Source organism: Schistocerca serialis, chromosome 9 (assembly GCF_023864345.2).
Source record: "Schistocerca serialis cubense isolate TAMUIC-IGC-003099 chromosome 9, iqSchSeri2.2, whole genome shotgun sequence".
Classification (NCBI taxonomy): Eukaryota; Metazoa; Arthropoda; class Insecta; order Orthoptera; family Acrididae; genus Schistocerca; species Schistocerca serialis.
The window spans coordinates 477796390-477815330 of NC_064646.1; the positions used below are offsets into that span (position 1 = coordinate 477796390).

The following is an 18941-nucleotide window of genomic DNA, read 5'->3' on the forward strand; positions in this document are numbered from 1 at the left end:
GGGGGTAACATGGAAAGATATGTAGAACCCCACAGATCACGGACAGGGTTGGGAGGTGGGTCGACTGTGGTATCATTGGATGTCCCCCTCTGAGGCAAACAAGTTAGAATTATAACTTATGATCTGATGTTTAACTTTCGAAATATTTCAATGTCTTCAGTTAAAACAAACACCCTGCATGTGTGTGTGTGTGTGTGTGTGTGTGTGTGTGTGTGTGTGTGTGTGTGTTTTTTTGGAACAGTTCCTTTTCTTTTGGGGCTGTGTGTGCATACTTAAAAAACACATGCTGTTCCCCCAGCCCCTCCCCTGCCTCCCTCCCCCCTCTTGTATCAGAAGAATGAATATTCTGGTCTGTCGATAAAAGAGCATTGCTGGTTTTTAAAATCTTCTTAATGAAGTTTATTACCTGCAGAATGTATAGCCATTGTAATGGAAGGATATGAAGTTTCTTGAATAAAGGCTTGCATGAATTTTTGAAAGCTGCACTTATCATGTCAGTTAAAATTCTCATTTGGCCGATAAATCAAATTCTGCTGACAGGTGAGTTTCCTTGAAGGATTATATCAAAGTAATGATTCTACCTGAGCAAGGCACACATTTTTTAATATCTGTTTTGATGTACAGCCAAACAGAATTTTTATGACATAACACACATATTCAGCTTATTGCTTGTATACTTGTTGGGCCTGACTTAAATTCTCCTGAATCCATACACAAAGAAATTCAGTAGAATTTATGTTCAGAAAAGATTTGGGGTTTAGTTCTGTGAAGGTGTAAATGATCACTTATTTTATACTGTGTGAAAATACATTGCGACTGCTTTTTTAAGGTGTGTGATATAATTTTTCACTTCACACTGCACCTCTTCTTTGGTCCTTACTTTCATTGACAAATTTGTTTCACATGAAAATTTGATATAATGTATAATGTGGTGTGCTTTGGCTGATTCTAGGTCATTTGCTTAAAAAAAAAAAAAAAATAAAATAAATAAAAAAAAGTGGATTGTTCCCACATACACCATATTTAATACTCCTGCACATAAAGCCACCTTCTCCGGTAGCTCAGACCGATCTGAGCTGCTGGAGATGGCAATCGTGTGTGTGATGTGTGCTTGCTTGTGTGAATGAATGTGTGTGTTTCCTTTTCCAATGAAGGCTTTGGCTGAAAGCTAATCCTGTCTGCAACTTAACAAGACATCTTTACAGTAAGCAGCAATCTATTTGTTCCTTACACTGATTATATTCCAACCTGTTGTTTCCACTGTTTGATATTTAATACTATGTTTCTTCTGAGTGACAGGACTTTATGCTATTCTCTTCTTGGAATGCTAGCTGAAGTATTTGCTCTGTACACTGTTGGTAACCTTTTATCCATTTGTTAGGCAGTGCCTTCTCTCTCTCTCTCTCTCTCTCTCTCTCTCTCTCTCTCTCTCTCTCTCTCTGACACACATATGCATATGACTGTTCATGATACTAGCTGGAAGAACAGTGACACTGCTGCTTTTCAGCAATGGGGAATAAGTTGTGGGATGGTTTGTGTCAGGTGGTGTGGTAGAGGGAGACAGAGGTGGGATGCAGGATTAGGGATTGCTGGTGTGGTGGGGAGGGACTAGTGGATTGGAGTAAGGCAGCTTGTTTGCAGGCTAGGAATGTGAGTAGGGATGGGTGGCAGGTACATGGGGTAGGCACATGATACATGACTGTAACAGCTAGTAGGGAGCAGTGCACGCTGAAGATGGTGTGGAGACATGGACTGGAAGGAGGAAGAGGAAACTGTTGGGTGGAGGGTGCGGGCATGGTGGGTTACCTGAGACTGAGGCCAGGAAAATTATGGGAGCAGATGATGTGTTGCGAAAACTACTCCCATCTGCATAATTAAAAGAAGCTGTTAGCGGAGCAAAGGATCCAGAAGGGCCAGATTGTGAATCATGCATTGAAACTGAGCATGCTGTGCTCAGTTAGATGTAGCGCTCAGCTGCTTGTTGTGCCACTCTGTTCTTGGCAACTGTTTGGAGGTGCCCATTCATCCTGGTGGACACCTGGCCAGTAGTCGTACAAACATGAAAAGCTGTGCAGTGTTTGCAGCAGGGTTGGTATATGATATGACTGCTATCACAGGTGGCCCAGCCTCTGACGGGGTGAGGATAAGTGTGTGACAGGACTGGAGTAGCGCATGCTGGATGGGTGGATTAAACAGATCTTGCACCTTGGTGTGTCACAGGAATACAATCCCCGTGGAAAAGTGTCGGATGAAAGCAGCCGTGTCATTACCGTCTCTGCTGCAAATGCTGCACAGCTTTTTTTATGCCACCATGATCCAATCATCTGTCTACCACGATGAATGGTCACTGCCAAACAGACGATGAATGGTCACTGCCAAACAGTTGCTGAGAACAAAGTTGACCACCCAGTGCCACAAGATGCAGTTGAACACCACATGCTAAATTGCAGTGGCCGCTTCACAACCTTGGCCATCTGGATCTTTCCTTCCACCACCAGCTTCTCTAAACTATACAGATGGGAATTATCCTTACTACACATCCTCTGTTCTCATAATCATCCTGGTCTCAATCTCAGGTAACACACTGTCCCCACACCTTCCATCCAAAAGTTTCCCTTTTCTCCATCCTGTCACCCTCTCCCAGTTCACATATCCACATTATCTTCATTGACCATGACTTCTCATCGGATCTTACAATTGTGCACCACATGGCTAGCCCATATACTTACCACCTCTCCCTCCTACATTCCTGACCAGCAAACCACCTGCCTTCCTCCAAACTGCTAGCTGTTCACCCCCAGCCCTCTCTTTGCCTTCTGCCTCCCTCTCCCTCTAACACTACCCCCTCCACAACCAGGTGCACCTACTGAAATGCAGTACTGGTGCTGTTCATCCAGCCGGCACCATGTAGGGGCATAAGTCATGTGTTTTGTGTGTGTGTGTGTGTGTGTGTGTGTGTGTGTGTGTGTGTGTGTGTGTGTGTGTGTGTGTGTGTTATCCTAGTTCAAAAGAGGGTTACTCTGAAAGCTAGCGACATCCCTCCCCCCCTTTTTCCCCTATTGATGACTCAACATTTCTGCCTTCCCACGAGTGCTCGGCCTTAATCCAAAAGTATTTGAATTCTACCAGAACATTTGACCTACATACCTAGGACAAATTCTGATATACCAAGGAGCCAAATCTCACTGTAGAAACTGCCACTGAAAACTTTACTTCACCTTTATAGCTAGAACAAACTCCACATTATCCACCAACTGTAAGTAAACATTATTTACCAGCAACCCAAAGAAAGCAACCCACAAATTCATAGATAGTATCATCAACATTAATTTATATATGCAGGTAAATCACATTCCACTACACCAAGTAAATACATACGGTATACTTCCAAAAGAAATAAAACATTAAAATTAACATACCAACCAAAATCTGCTAAAACACACATGTGGGCTCGCATACGCACATACACATACACATGTTCAACCCCCCCCCCCTCCCTCCCCCCCCCCCCCCCCCCCACACACACATGCAGAAGATCTAGACAAGCACAACAAAAAGAAAAGAAGCCAGATAAAACTGAAGTATACATCCAGAGCCAATTAAAAGAAATGTACAGCTATTATAATCATATGTAGAGTGCTGAAATATAGGCAGTAAGTACATCTACTTGCATAAATCATAACAATTGATATACTGTTTGCTGAAAATTATATTTTAAGAATAATATGTGAAATATGGGATAGCAGTGGGCAACAGGTGATGTTGAGTGATTAGACGAGATGGTAGAACTGTTGAGAAAATAGTGTTCGATAAACATAATCATGATGAGTAAATGAAAATAGGTAGTGGCATAATGATGCATAGTTCTGCAGATTGGTGTCATATAAAACAGAATGTTCCATAAAATTTAAGCTGTATGCTTAGCTGACTGCCTACTCATCACCTCAGAAATCAGAACATTCTAAAATACCCCACCAAGTTTTTGGAAGATCATGGTAAAAGTGATTGCTGTGAGTAAACTACCAAACTGTCACATACAGATGTAAGGTACACTTGGACTGTGCTACACATCTGTCTATCACCACATACACTTTCCTTCCATGCTGTTGTTGTTGTTGTCTTCAGTCCTGAGACTGGTTTGATGCAGCTCTCCATGCTACTCTATCCTGTGCAAGCTTCTTCATCTCCCAGTACTTACTGCAACCTACATCCTTCTGAATCTGCTTATTGTATGCATCTCTTGGTATCCCTCTACGATTTTTACCCTTCACACTGCCCTCCAATGCTAAATTTGTGATCCCTTGATGCCTCAGAACATGTCTTACCAACCGGCCCCTTCTTCTTGTCAAGTTGTGCCACAAACTCCTCTTCTCCCCAATTCTGTTCAATACCTCCTCATTAGTTATGTGATCTACCCATCTAATCTTCAGCATTCTTCTGTAGCACCACATTTCGAAAGCTTCTATTCTCTTCTTCTCCAAACTATTTATCATCCATGTTTCACTTCCATACATGGCTACACTCCATACTTTCAGAAATGACTTCCTGACACTTAAATCTATACTCGATGTCAACAAATTTCTCTTCTTCAGAAACGCTTTCTTGCCATTGCCAGTCTACATTTCCTATCCTCTCTACTTCGACCATCATCAGTTATTTTGCTCCCCAAATAGCAAAACTCCTTTACCACTTTAAGTGTCTCATTTCCTAACCTAATTCCCTCAGCATCACCCGACTTAATTCAACTACATTCCATTATCCTCGTTTTGCTTTTGTTGATGTTCATCTTATACCCTCCTTTCAAGACACTGTCCATTCCATTCAACTGCTCTTCCAAGTCCTTTAGTGTCTCTGACAGAATTACAATGTCATCAGCGAACCTCAAAGTTTTTATTTCTTCTCCATGGATTTTAAAACCTACTCCGAATTTTTCTTTTGTTTCCTTTACTGCTTGCTCAGTATACAGATTGAATAACATCGGGGACAGGCTACAACCCTGTCTCACTCCCTTCCCAACCGCTGCTTCCCTTTCATGCCCTCGACTCTTATAACTGCCATCTGGTTTCTGTACAAATTGTAAATACCTTTCGCTCCCTGAATTTTACTCATGATGTCTTTAGAATTTGAAAGAGAGTATTCCAGTCAACATTGTCGAAAGCTTTCTATACATCTACAAATGCTAGAAACGTAGGTTTGCCTTTACTTAATCTATTTTCTAAGATAAGTCGTAGGGTCAGTATTGCCTCACGTGTTCCAACATTTCTGCGGAATCCAAACTGATCTTCCCCGAGGCCGGCTTCTACCATTTTTTCCATTCGTCTGTTAAGAATTCGCGTTAGTATTTTGCAGCTGTGACTTATTAAACTGATAGTTCTGTAATTTTCACATCTGTCAACACCTGCTTTCTTTGGGATTGGAATTATTATATTCTTCTCGAAGTCTGAGGGTATTTCGCCTGTCTCACACATCTTGCTCACCAGATGGTAGAGTTTTGTCAGGACTGGCTCTCCCAAGGCAGTCAGTAGTTCTAATGGAATGTTGTCTACTCCCGGGGCCTTGTTTCGACTCAGGTCTTTCAGTGCTCTGTCAAACTCTTCACGCAGTATCGTATCTCCCATTTCATCTTCATCTACATCCTCTTCCATTTCCATAATATTGTCCTCAAGTACATTGCCCTTGTATAGACCCTCTATATACTCCTTCCACCTTTCTGCTTTCCCTTCTTTGCTTAGAACTGGGTTTCCATCTGAGCTCTTGTTATTCATACAAGTGATTCTCTTTTCTCCAAAGGTCTCTTTAATTTTCCTGTAGGCAGTATCTATCTTATCCCTAGTGAGATAAGCCTCTACATCCTTACATTTGTCGTCTATCCATCCCTGCTTAGCCATTTTGCACTTCCTATCGATTTCATTTTTGAGACGTTTGTATTCCTTTTTGCCTGCTTCATTTACTGCATTGTTATATTTTCTCCTTTCATCAATTAAATTCAATATTTCTTCTGTTACCCAAGGATTTCTAATAGCCCTTGTCGTTTTACCTACTTGATCCTCTGCTGCCTTCACTACTTCATCCCTCAGAGCTACCCATTCTTTTTCTACTGTATTTCTTTCCCCCATTCCTGTCAATTGTTCCCTTATGCTCTCCCTGAAACTCTGTGCAACCTCTGGTTCTTTCAGTTTATCCAGGTCCCATCTCCTTAAATTCCCACCTTTTTGCAGTTTCTTCAGTTTTAATCTACCTTCCATGCTAGTTCACACATTTACTACATGTAATTACTTCCACCAACTTGTGACACTAGTTCATACATAATACACGAGAGGTGCTGCTACAGTCCTCAGTTAGTATTGGCCTCTGTCTCTCCAGACTAATACTTAAGTTTAGCCAAAAAGCCACCATTCATTATCAAAAGAAACATTAAGTAAAAAGAAATTGACACACATTAAATTATACAAGAATAAAACCAAATAAAGCAACAACTTCATGCATGGCACTATACAAATTTGGCCATAAAACCATACAGTTGCAAAAACTTCATAGTTCTGGTCGTATGATCACCCATTGTGGCAATCAACAAATTACTGTTGAATTTCTGTGCCATACTCCTGATACAAATAATAATTTCAAATCAAAAACCATAGTCCTTATCACTATCATTTACCTTCTGTTGCAGCCAACACTAACAAATGCACTCTTCGTCTACTCTGTCCAGCCAAGATGTCACATAACACAAAATTATTATGTTGTGGGTCAAAACAGAGGCTTCTTACCCAACATTTTATTTGACCCAACAATGGAACCCGTGGTGCATGACTGAGAGCAATTTTTTTTTCTGTGACCTTTATTAATCTATTATAACAGATTTTTCCTTTATTTTTAAAAACCAAATGACAGTGATATGGGCACAGTCACACTTTTGGCAGCTCTGAGTTCAACTGTAACTGGATGGTATATTATTATTTTAGAGGACCATACAACACATTATATACACACAACAACTTTATAAAATGAAGAAAATAGAAGCAGAAAGGCAATAGAAATGAACATTCTCTCCCAAAAACTGTCTGTTAACAGGGCAAGATTTGCAACAACATTCTGTCACAAAAAGTGGCAATGCCCATGAGTTTCACCAAGAATCTGTAACACATACTCAAATATGGAAAAAAAGTAGACCAAAGTTAATGGACTTCACTAAATTTACAGTTGCAAATTATTTATATAACATGAAGGATTAAATACTTGTGTCAGTCTTTTCTCAGGAAAGGAAGCAATATTTCATATTCCTTGAGATACATCTTGAGTTTTATTCTTCATTATTTATTTTCTCTTTTCTGTTATTTTGATCACTGAGAGAAAAATTTTACTTGTTTTAGTACACATAGTACTTATAAATTGCGATAACACTCATTTGAGTTAATTTTTGCTGTAATTTGTTATTTCTTTCAGTGTGGAGTCTGCATCATTTCTGTGGTTCTTCATTTTATTCTGAAAAGTTACTCACTGATTAGTGATTACCACTAACATGATACTTTTCACTGTACAGTAATATCCTCTTAATTTCCCATTATAACCAATGACAAATTTTAGTGAGCAATATCAATAATTTGTACTCATTAGGCAATCCAGCATGTGGAACAGTGTCAGTATACATTGAGGTGACAAAAGGCAAGACAAGAGCCACATATACAGATGGTGGTAGTATTGCGTGCACAAGGTATAAAAGAGCAGAGCATTGGCCCAGCTACCATTTGTTCTCAGGAGATTCATGTGAAAAGGGTTTCGAAGTGATTATGGTCACACAATGAGGATTAACAGACTTTGAATGCAGAATGGTAGTTGGAGCTAAATGTGTGGGACTTTCCATTTCAGAAATCATTAAGGATTCCAATACTCCAAGATCCACAATGTTAAGAGCATGTCGAGAACACCAAATATTCACATATTGCTGCTAACCACGGACCGTGCAGTGGCCGACTACCTTCACTTAACGACTGAGAACAGCGGCGTTTGCTTAGAGTAGTCAGTGTGAACACGCAAGAAACAGCACATGAAATCACTGCAGAAATCAATGTTGTATGCATGATGAATGTATCTGATAAAATAATGTAGTGAAATTAGGCACTAATTGGTTGTGACAGCAGATGACCAACACAAGTGCGTTTGCTAACAGCACAGCATTTCCTGGAGGGCCTCTCCTGGACTCATGACAATATTGGTTGGACTCTAGGTGACTGGAAAACCATGGTCTGGTAAGATGAGTCCTGATTTCAGTTTTAAGAGCTGATTTTAGGGTTTGAGTGTGGCGCAGACCCCACAAAGCCATGGAACCAAATTGTCAACAAGGCAGTGTGTAAACTGGTGGTGGCTCCATAATGCTGTGGACTGTGTTTGCACGAAATGGACTGGTCAGCGGGACCAATAATTGACTAGAAATGGTCATATTTGACCACGTCATTCAGCAGCAGCTGTTCATGATTGGTTTCAGGAATGTTCTGATTTTGCCACCCAGATTGCCTGACATGAACTGCATCCAACATTTATGGCCCATAATCAAGAGGTCAGTTTGCTCAGAAAATCCTGCACCAGCAACACTTTCACAATTCTGGGCAGCTATAGAGGCAGCATGACTCAGTATTTCCGCAGGGGACTTCCAACAACTTGCTGGGTCTATGCCACATCAAATTGCTGCACTACACCAGGCAAAACAATGTCCAACACGATATTAGGAGGTATCTGATGACTTTTGTCACCTCAGTGTATGGAGAAATAATTTTGGACACATACTCTTTCAGTATATTGTAGACATCCAATCATAGTTAAAACAGTTCCCTTTTGAGACTGTAGAGTCTCCCCTATGTATTCCATTTATTTTTTGTTGTGTTTCTTGTGTGTATATAATTAGTGGGAAAATGATTAAATTTGTATTGTTCATATAATAAAGACCTCCATCTCATCTCTAACCTCTCGTGTAAAGCATTTCTTAAAAAGTGGTCCGAGTGTAGCTGCATCATTGTAAACTACCAGACGTTACAGTTTTCTGTGCTCGTGCCCTTCTCGATTGGATATGCCAGTAATATTGACCGTAAAATGATTGGTATAGTTTCAATATTTGAATCCCAACCATATATGTTTTTTTACTTGAAATAAAGCTTATTTCATCTGATCATAGTATTCGAGTGCTCCAGTAACAGTTGCCTTGCAGTGTTGTCTTTTGGATGAATTTAATTAATACAGAAAGCTCCTGATTGAGGCACACCCAAAAGTACATGGATAATGCAAAACACGTATAATACGAAATACATGTATTTTCTCTGGAAACTAGTAGTTACTGTGTTTACAAAACATTCTACAAAGCACATCTGAAGGCCCTCTGCTTTTTTACACATTACTCGCCAGAATTACATTTCTTATAGTCTGGTTTCAGTTCATTTTCAGTGTAGCCAAATGTTGTGTTTATTTTGTGTATATAATGAGTGGAAAAATGATAAAATTAGAACTGTTTTTATAATAAACAATAAATAACTTATGATAAATAATTCCTCTATCGAATAGACTTTGTTCACTGTGTCTGCATCACTTAGCTTTTGCATCACTTAGCTGTTCAAATCGCAGTTCATAGGCAGCATTATGAACCTCTTGTGAATGGTTTCATCATTTATAACTTCATAGTAATATTTTTTTGTATTGTAAATGAATTATTTGTTCTAATTGTAATATAACCTTTTCAGGGCTTTTTTCTTTTATTTGTTTAAAAATTGCTAATCTGTGCACAGATAATCTGCTCATACAGTGATGATGATAAGTAAGATTTAAATTTCTGAACATTACAAAGACAACTTCCTTTTTAATGTGAAAACAAGGTGGCCATATAACCATAATTGATTATAACTTACAGCATGAGTCAGCAGAAGCATCACTTATCACTACAGCTTTAAGTAATATTTTTAAATGTTTCAATTATTAAATAAAATATTACACAGATACTCAGGAACAATATAATTTCAGCAAATGTTTTCTCAACATAAAAGTTACATGTGAATGAAACTGTTGAAGAACATAAATAATGTGAAGCAAATTTGTGTGGTTATTATAATGTAATATATACAATTAACCCAATCATATATAGTAAATAAAACAATTTTGAACCAAACTTAAATGGGAAAGGAAGAAGTAGAGAGTCACCATATTTTTATGCACATGTCAAACAGCAATTCCCGTAATTTGTGGGCTGGTGATTCATTGTTGCTTCAGAGCTGAGATAGTGTCCCAGACATATTACACTGGATTAGGTAATTCAAATATAGGGACCAAGACATCAACTTTAAATGCACTATCGTGTTTTCAAACCACTGTACTTGATTCTTCCTGCTGGAAGATGCGATTGCCATCATGGAAGACATTAGCGTGTAGGGATGTAGGTAGTCCACAGTAATTTATTTATTGGCACTGTGAATCTAGGACTGTACAGTGTACAAAAGATATTGGACCATTCATTAATTACAACACACATTCCTTGATTTTTTCTTTTTTTCAGTCATCATTTTAACAAATGACAAAGTTATACAATATTTTCTTACTCTACACATGTTATAAAAACAGTCTCAATCAGTGAGGCAGTTTTGTTTTACTAGGTATTCCCTTACTGTATAGAAACAGTGCTTGACCAAATAATCCTTCACAGTTGATTTGAACTTGTTTAAGTCCATTATTATTTTTGTAGATTTGGGTAGTGCATTGTACAATTTGATGCCAGGGTGGAGTATGCTTGTGTTTGTCTGTTTTACATGTACATCATTTATTTGTCTTGTGTGATGGCTATGTACAGGTTCATTACAGGTGATGCTAGAACTGCCTCTGTTTAGTTTTTAATTACATTTTCAAGTATATAAATACATGGAAGTGGTAGTATTTTATTTTTCCTAAATACCATATTTACTCGAATCTAAGCCACACTCGAATCTAAGCTGCACCTGAAAAATGAGACTCGAAATTGAGGGAAAAAAAATTTCCCGAATCTAAGGCACACCTGAAATTTGAGACTCAAAATTCAAGGGGAGAGAAAAGTCGGAACGCACCTCTAAATCGAAACAAAGTTGGTCCATTGTAACATGAGACACAATTTAGGTCGAGTGGATGAAGATACAGCTACAGTAGTTTGGTTCGAGTCGTAATCTTAAGAGTTAAGCTTTACCAAGTAGCCATTTCTGTGTGTCAGGTGCCCCGTCCATATTTATACAGGTACCCTTCCTTTTTAAGGTGCTTCATCTGATTTGAATCGATTGCTTATTTTGCTTTGATCTGATAAATGGAGTTCTCTTTGTTATAGGTGTTTACGTCACTCTAAACTGAAAATGCATTATTGCACCGTGTCATGCATTGTTTGTCGCATTCTGATAATGAGTGTCCATGACCTGTCGCCGCTCGTCACGTGGCTTGCTTTTGTGCGTGCTACCGCCGCTTACAATAGAAAAAAAGAGAGGAATTGTCTCATAAGCAAAACAATGGCAAGAGACTGCTGTTTGTTGTTACTTACACTGCTGTGTCCATATTTATACAGGTACCCTTCCTTTTTAAGGTGCTTCATCTGATTTGAATCGATTGCTTATTTTGCTTTGATCTGATAAATGGAGTTCTCTTTGTTATAGGTGTTTACATCACTCTAAACTGAAAATGCATTATTGCACCGTGTCATGCATTGTTTGTCGCATTCTGATAATGAGTGTTTATGACCTGTCGCTGCTCGCTGCATGGTTTGCTTTTGCGCACGCTACTGCCGCTTACAATAGAAAAAAAGAGAGGAATTGTCTCATAAGCAAAACAATGGCAAGAGACTGCTGTTTGTTGTTACTTACACTGCTGCTTTCTTTGATGATGATCAACAAGAACCAAATAATAGACTGCATATGATAGAAGATGTTCTGAATGAGAGTTTAGCGAAAAATTTTCTCAGTTTGAAAACCTTTCCAGGTGCCTCTTTACTACATTACATTCTGCACAGAAATTAGAGTCATCTTAGATTTAAAAATCTAGTCAGTTGCCTTGCTTCATTTCTGACTGTATCACTATTCAGCATAAGAATAATACGAATATAAACATGACATGATATGTATATTCTTCCACGTTTGCTGTTGTCTCACTCTAGTTTCATAGTTTATTAGGCAGACAGGATTTAAATGAGATAGCGCAAACATGAAGGAATACATGGCATAATGTTTACATTCTTCTATCTTTTATTTTAATTTATTTACTGATGCAGAAGCTTTGGCACCAGTATTTATCTTTGTGCCTGCAAAGCATGCCTGTGTAGCGGTACATATATTCGACAGCAGAAGTTAGTTGTGGCAGCACCTACCAACATTTTTCAGAACTTCCGCTTACTTTGTACTCGATTCTAAGCTGCAGGCGGTTTTTTGGATTGCAAATACCGGAAACAAAGTGTGTCTTAGATTCGTAGGCGGGTAGCCACAGCAATGTGAACAGCCATAAGAGGCAGACTGTCCAGTGCATCCCGCGGGTGAAATCAATGTGAAAGCAGAGGACCTCCTGTTGATCAAAGGCAGGATAGGGGCCCACTGGGAGATGTGACAAAGCGTCTTTGTTAGCATGGTGGGCGGTGGGCTTATACCAGATGGTGTAAGTGTAATTACATAAAAACAATGCCCAGCGCTGGAGGTGTTGAGTTATCCACTCTGGAAGGTGAGAGTGTGGTCCGAAAAGTGTAACCATGGGTTTAGGGTCTGTCAGGAGGGTGAACTTTGCCCTAAGAGATAGGTGTGAAATTTTTGGACAGCGAACATGATCACCAGAGCCTCCCTTTCAGTCTGGGAGTAGTTCCGTTGTGCTGGGGTCGGTCAACATCTTAGAGGCATAAGCGATGGGCCGTTCGGAGCTGTCGGCATCCCGGTGCACAAGGACAGTCCCAATGCCGTATGCCAAAGCATCAGCCACCACAACCAAGAGGCTGCCCGGAGAAAAGGGAGTATGGCAAGGGGCGGACTTCAGCATCGCCTTTAAATGGAGAAAAGCCTGGTCACAGGCAGGGGTCCAATCAAAAGGTACCCCTTTGTGACACAAGTGATTGAGGGGTTGAGCAACAGAGGCAGCCTGGGGCAAGAACTTTAAGTAATAAGTAACCTTGCCCAACAACACCTGGAGTTCAGAAAGTCTTTGGGATGAGAAAGGGCCTCAATGGCCATGACATTTCGACCCGAAGGGTGAATGCCATCTTTGCTAAGCCAGTGGCCTAAGTATTCCACTTCTGGTCGAAAAAAAAAACAACACTTGTCCAGCCGACAGCATAAACCAGCAGACTACAGAGCGTGGTGAGGTTTTGCAAATGTTCCTGGCGGGAACGCCCGATGACCAAGATGTCATCCAGATAATTCACACAGGCAGGGATAGGCTGTGTAAGCTGCTCCAGGAATCGCTGGAAAATGGCCGGCGCCGAAGAGACACCAAAGGGAAAGCGCTTGTACTTATACAATCCGAAAGGCGTGTTGATAACCATGATATTCTGAGAGTCAGCATCCAAGGGCAATTGGTGGTAAGCCTCAGGCAGGTCGATCTTGGAAAAATACTCTGCCCCGGCAAGCTTGGTAGAAAGGTCTTCCTGTCAGGGAGTGGGGTAAGTGTCAATGAGGGACTGAGCATTGACTGTAGCACCAAAGTCCCCACACAGCCGAAGGGACCCATTGGGTTTCTGCATGACCACCAGTGGTGTCGCCCATGCACTGTGACAGGCTCCAGTACGCCAGCGGCCTGGAGCCGATCAAGTTCCTGCTTGACCGCTGGCTGCAAGGCCACTGGAAGGGGCTGGGCCCAGAAAAAGTGAGGCTGTGCATCCAGGCTGTAGGGTGATGTGCGCCTGAAAGCCAGAAGCACATCCGAGACCCGGTGAAAACAACGACGCAAAAGTGGAGCACAGGTCGTTCAGGTCCTGAAAGGGAACAGCCGTGGAAATGACCTTAACTTCGTCGGAAATTGAAAAGCCAAACAGTTGGAAAGCATCCAGGCCAAATATATTCGAAGCCAATGGATGGTCAATGACAAAGAGGGTAAGGAGCCGGGTAACAAGGTTGTACGTCGCCTGGACGATGAACTGCCTACTAAGGGGAATGGAACCGTCTCCATAGACAACCAAACGGCGAGAGGGAGGCGACAACGTAGGAGAGCCCAGTTGGGTATGTTAAGCAGGGAGACGGTGGCCCCAGTGTCGACCGGAAAACTGACATCCTCAGTGAAAATGTGGAGCATGAGGAAAAGCTTCCGCGCTGACGGGTCGTCCTGTGGGACGAACGATTGCAGAGCATGGGCTGTATCTTTAGGCCCAGAAGGAGCAGGACTGGAGCGAGTCAAGCAACTACGACAAACCGATTGGATGTGGCCCTCCTTGTTACACAACGTGCACGTTTTCCAGCGGTGGGGACAATCAGCCTGCGAATGTGCAGTAAAGCACTGTAGGCAAGATGGATGTGGGCTGTGCGACTGGCGGCGAGTGGCGACCGAAGGCGCTGATGCCATAGAGACGTCAGACAACGAGGAGTCCCAACGCTGCTGGCCTCTGTCAACTGAGCCATGTCAATGTCACATGGGTGAAACCCTCCATGATGCCGCGATCGCCGCCACCTGTGGTCGCGCAATAAGACACTCGTTAGCCGCTGGAGCAATTTCAAAGGAGTGGGCAATGCGGAGAATCTCTTCCAAGGAGGGGTTGTCGAGTTTCAACGCCAGAGTACCGACCTCAGGATCGGAAGCCAGCTGAACCACCACATCCTGGATCAGAGAGTCTGCATATGAAGCCTTACACTGCTGATTGGTGCATGTAAAATTGCATCGATGGCTGAGACCCTGCAAGTCCGTGACCCAGGAACGATACGATTGACAGGGCTGTTTATGGTGCTGGTGGAACTCCACCCGAGAGGCGGCCACATGGTAGCGTTGAGAATAATAGGTTAACAGCAAAAGGCAGATCTCCTGGAAAGAGAGAGCCACAGGATCGGACAACGGTGCCAACTTGCGGAGAAGAAAGAACGTGTCCGGGGAGGCCCAAGACAAATACAACGGCTGCTGCAAGGAGTCGTCCTTGACTTGAAAAGCCATGAAATGTTGTTTCAGCCAATGTAAGTAGGTTTCCCAGTCCTCGTTAGCGTCATTAAAGGGTGAAAACGACAGCGGGCGTGGGAAAGCAACGGCCACCCGAGGACTCTGAAGCTGTTGTGGTAACGTGTCCCGGGCATCGACTTTTGTCTGTTAGCAACTGCAGCGACTTTTGTAAGATGTCTAACTGGATCTGCTGCTGCTGCATGAGCTGCTGCTGTTGCTCCAGCAGACAGACCAACTTCACCTCCATACCAACAACGACCACCGTTTACCTCGTCACCAAAATGTTGTAACGGCGACTGGAAAAGTCGCGGGGTTGAAGTGACGGTAACACAGTGGGACCCATGGAGCAGCCTGCAAACAACAACACAACGGGAGAGGACAGACACAACCAATGAAGGACCTTACGACAACAACAAGAACAGAACAATAGAGTCAAGAAAACCAAACAAGACAACCACATCCACTCATAAAGAAAACACGAAAGTAAATACGCTGTCTAATGTGAGGTTAGACTGGCAGGCTGAGCAACAGGCAGGCACTTATGTTCTCTATTGGGGCCGTCGCTATTGGCTGCTGCAACCACATGTTCCACTGTGGCGCCCTCACTCTTACGGCGCAACGGTGCAGAGAACTCTATGGGTCTCCGACGTGCATGACGTCTGGCGAGGATTCAAATTTTGCGGCACGCTGTACCAGACATTCATGCATCGTGGGAGCACAATCGGTACACGTTGTCTGTCCTAGCAAAGGTGAGGTTGCACATGGCACTGTTGTAATGGTTACTTGGGTGGCCAGCATCTGATACATACTTTACGCCCGAAATGCAGAATCCACATCAGCATGATGACCTGCAGGATCTCTGCTCATCTCGTTATCATTTTCGAAATGCACATGTTGATGCACACTTGCTGGAGATGCAAAGCCTGAGTCTGCAGTCACATGTTGCACTGTTGAGTGGCGAATGTGTTGAGGCAACAACACTGCAGGAAGTGTGTTGTAGAATCCAGTGGTGAAGTGACAAAATGTCCTGTTGCAGGTGGAGGAGCTTTGATATCCAAGTGCTTCATGGCAGGTAGATGCAAAAGTACTTGAACTATGAGGAAACGGCATGTGAATTCTTACTTGGGGTCACCATTGTGGCATTTTGGTTGGGTTGTAGCCAAAGGAAATACATACATTTCTATAAGACTAGACATATTTCATTACAGATTCCCACATTACAATAAGTCGTACATCAACTGAACAATTAAGATGGCATGGGCTGTTAGTTTAACAGAGTGAAAGAACTTGCGATGGTGGAGATATGTCATTTGTACTTGTTGACGCCACAGACCCAATATGGAACCTTGGCGAACTCCATGTCTGACCACTAATAAATCTGACTGATGAGTGTTTACTGTCCCATTTACTTCATGTGTTATCTCTATGAGCTGTTTTCTTTAACGGAGATATGATTTAATCCAGTTATGCACATTCCCTAATATCTCAGTACTTGATCTTGCCTAGTAAGTTACCATCAGTGATGGTATCAAACGCTTTTGACAAGTCTGGGAATATTACTTGTATGTTCCTGCCTATCTAGGGTGTGTAGAGTTTCATACAGAAAAGAAAAGATTGCTGTTTTAATAGAGTGATTTCTCCTAAAACCAAGTCATTAGTGTATTACATTTATTTATGAAATTTGACAGATTTTTATAAAAGAGTTTCTCTAGAATTTTAGAAAACACACACTTCTTCCACATACACGTACATCATAATTACTCTACCATGCAAACTTTGGGGTTACTCTCATCTGGTGCGAGATGTTCTTGAGGGTGTCCACTGGGGGCCGAACCGCACAGTAACCATAGGTTCGATGTGGGGCGGCGGTGGGGTGAATGGACTGCTGTAGCCTGTTGTGGGGTTGTGAACCACTGAGGGCTATGGCGGAGATGAAGCCTCTCTGCTGGTTCTAGGTCCCCAGTTCCTTACAGTACAATACAATACCATGGTACTTAAGGAAATTTCTAAATGTAATGTCCTTGATTTCCTGAATACCAGTCTGTAATTAGCATGAGGTAGAGAATGACATTTTCACTCTGCTCCAGAGTGCAGGATTTTTGCTTTTCACGGGCAAGTGCTTTGCTGACTGAGCTACCCAATCATGACTCACGATTTGCACTCACAGCTTTACTTCTGCCAGTATCTCGTCTCCTACCTTCCAAACTTCACTGAATCTCTAAGAAAGGATACTGCAGAGATATGGTTTAGCCACAACCTGGGGGATGTTACCAGAATGAAATGTTCACTCTGCAGTGGAGTGTACACTGATATGAAACCTCCTGGCAGATTAATACTCTGTGCTGGACCGAGACTCAAACTCAAATTTGAGCCTCAGTCCGGCACACGGTTTTAATCTACCAGGAACTTTCATATCAGTGCACACTCTCTGCAGAGTGAAAAGTTCATTCTGGAAATATCCCCCAGGATGTGGCCTAAACCATGTCTTCACATATCATTTTTTCCAGGAGTACTAGTCTTGAAAGGTTCACAAGAGAGTTTCTGAGAAGTTCGGAAAGTAAGACAAGGTACTGGCGGAAGTAAAGCTGTGAGGAACACTCGTGACTCAGGCCTAGGTAGCTCAGTCAGTAGAGAAGTTGCCTGTGAAAGGCCAAGGTCCCAAATTCGAGTATCAGACTGGCACACAGTTTTAATTTGTAATTATCATGGCTCACAAATGTGTGAATTTGCATTTTATTAACCTTTTTTTAAAATTTTCTTTCAGTTTACGAATATGGGCTGTAAACAGAGAAGATGAGCGTTACACAGTCTCTCACAGTGAAGAGATTACCTGTTTTGTCCTAACGATGGATTCTCAGTACGTGATAACAGGCTCAAGAGACATGTCACTGAAAGTGTGGCAGGTTGCAGGAGGCAAACTAGCACAGGTATTTCTCTTATGGAATAAATTGCTACTCGCACATTTCAATCCAAAGAAGAGAGCTGTATGGTGCATGTTACCCATTACTGTTCTTGTTTTTCATTTCACAGTCATTGTCTAATATTCAGCAGATGTGTAAATAAATAGCTAGCAGATGTTTAACAATATTCTTCAATGCTTCATATGTAGTACTTTAAGATTTGGAATTATGGCAGTGAGTGTACAGCTATGGATAGTTAACATTACAAAGTGTTAGCTACAGATACACTTATGTCATCTGTATGAGAAATCTTTTCTGGGTACAGAATAAGGGAGGGACAGACTTAAAAGGAAGGAATTAGCTCCATACAGTCTAATTCAGTTACCTCTCAGTCACGAGCATGATGACATAAACACCTACCAAACACTGAAGTAACAGGTGAGTATTAAACAATGCTGACCATTCAATAACACTGTAACCATTAGTGGTAAACAAGAAGGATTAATCAGTATATAAAAACACAAACAGCCCATATCTCTGTGCTATGCTGAACAATTATTGAAAAAATTGTAACAGTCCGGTACAATACTTATATGGAAACACTTACACACAGCTTCAGGATAACTTGAATAAGTTTCGAAAACAAAATCCATTTATTATAGAATTTTTTTCTGAAAGTAATAGAAACAAGAAGATTCATTCTAAGTATTAAACTTCTCCCATTGTTAACTGTGCATAAAACATTTATTTGTTTCTTACTATGTCAGCTTTGGAAGCGTCATGAGGTTTCGACGTAACACTCTCACCCCTAATGACTTTAGCATTTTAGTGATGCTGCCATCATTATGTTGCTGTCTATCATGATAGCTAAATTCATAGCAAATTTGATGGTTCAAGCCCCAGTTCCTATCAGACTTACATATGCAAGTACTTTTGGTTTGA

At 41.5% G+C, this 18941-nt stretch overlaps 1 protein-coding gene across 1 annotated transcript in view; it reads left to right on the forward strand.

Moving 5' to 3' along the window:
* Positions 1-18941, forward strand: part of LOC126419723 (protein qui-1) — a 918484-nt gene that overhangs the window by 818499 nt on the left and 81044 nt on the right. The window contains exon 21 of the mRNA XM_050086903.1: positions 17864-18026. Coding sequence (XP_049942860.1) covers positions 17864-18026 — 163 coding nt within the window. The remainder of the gene's footprint in view (positions 1-17863; positions 18027-18941) is intronic.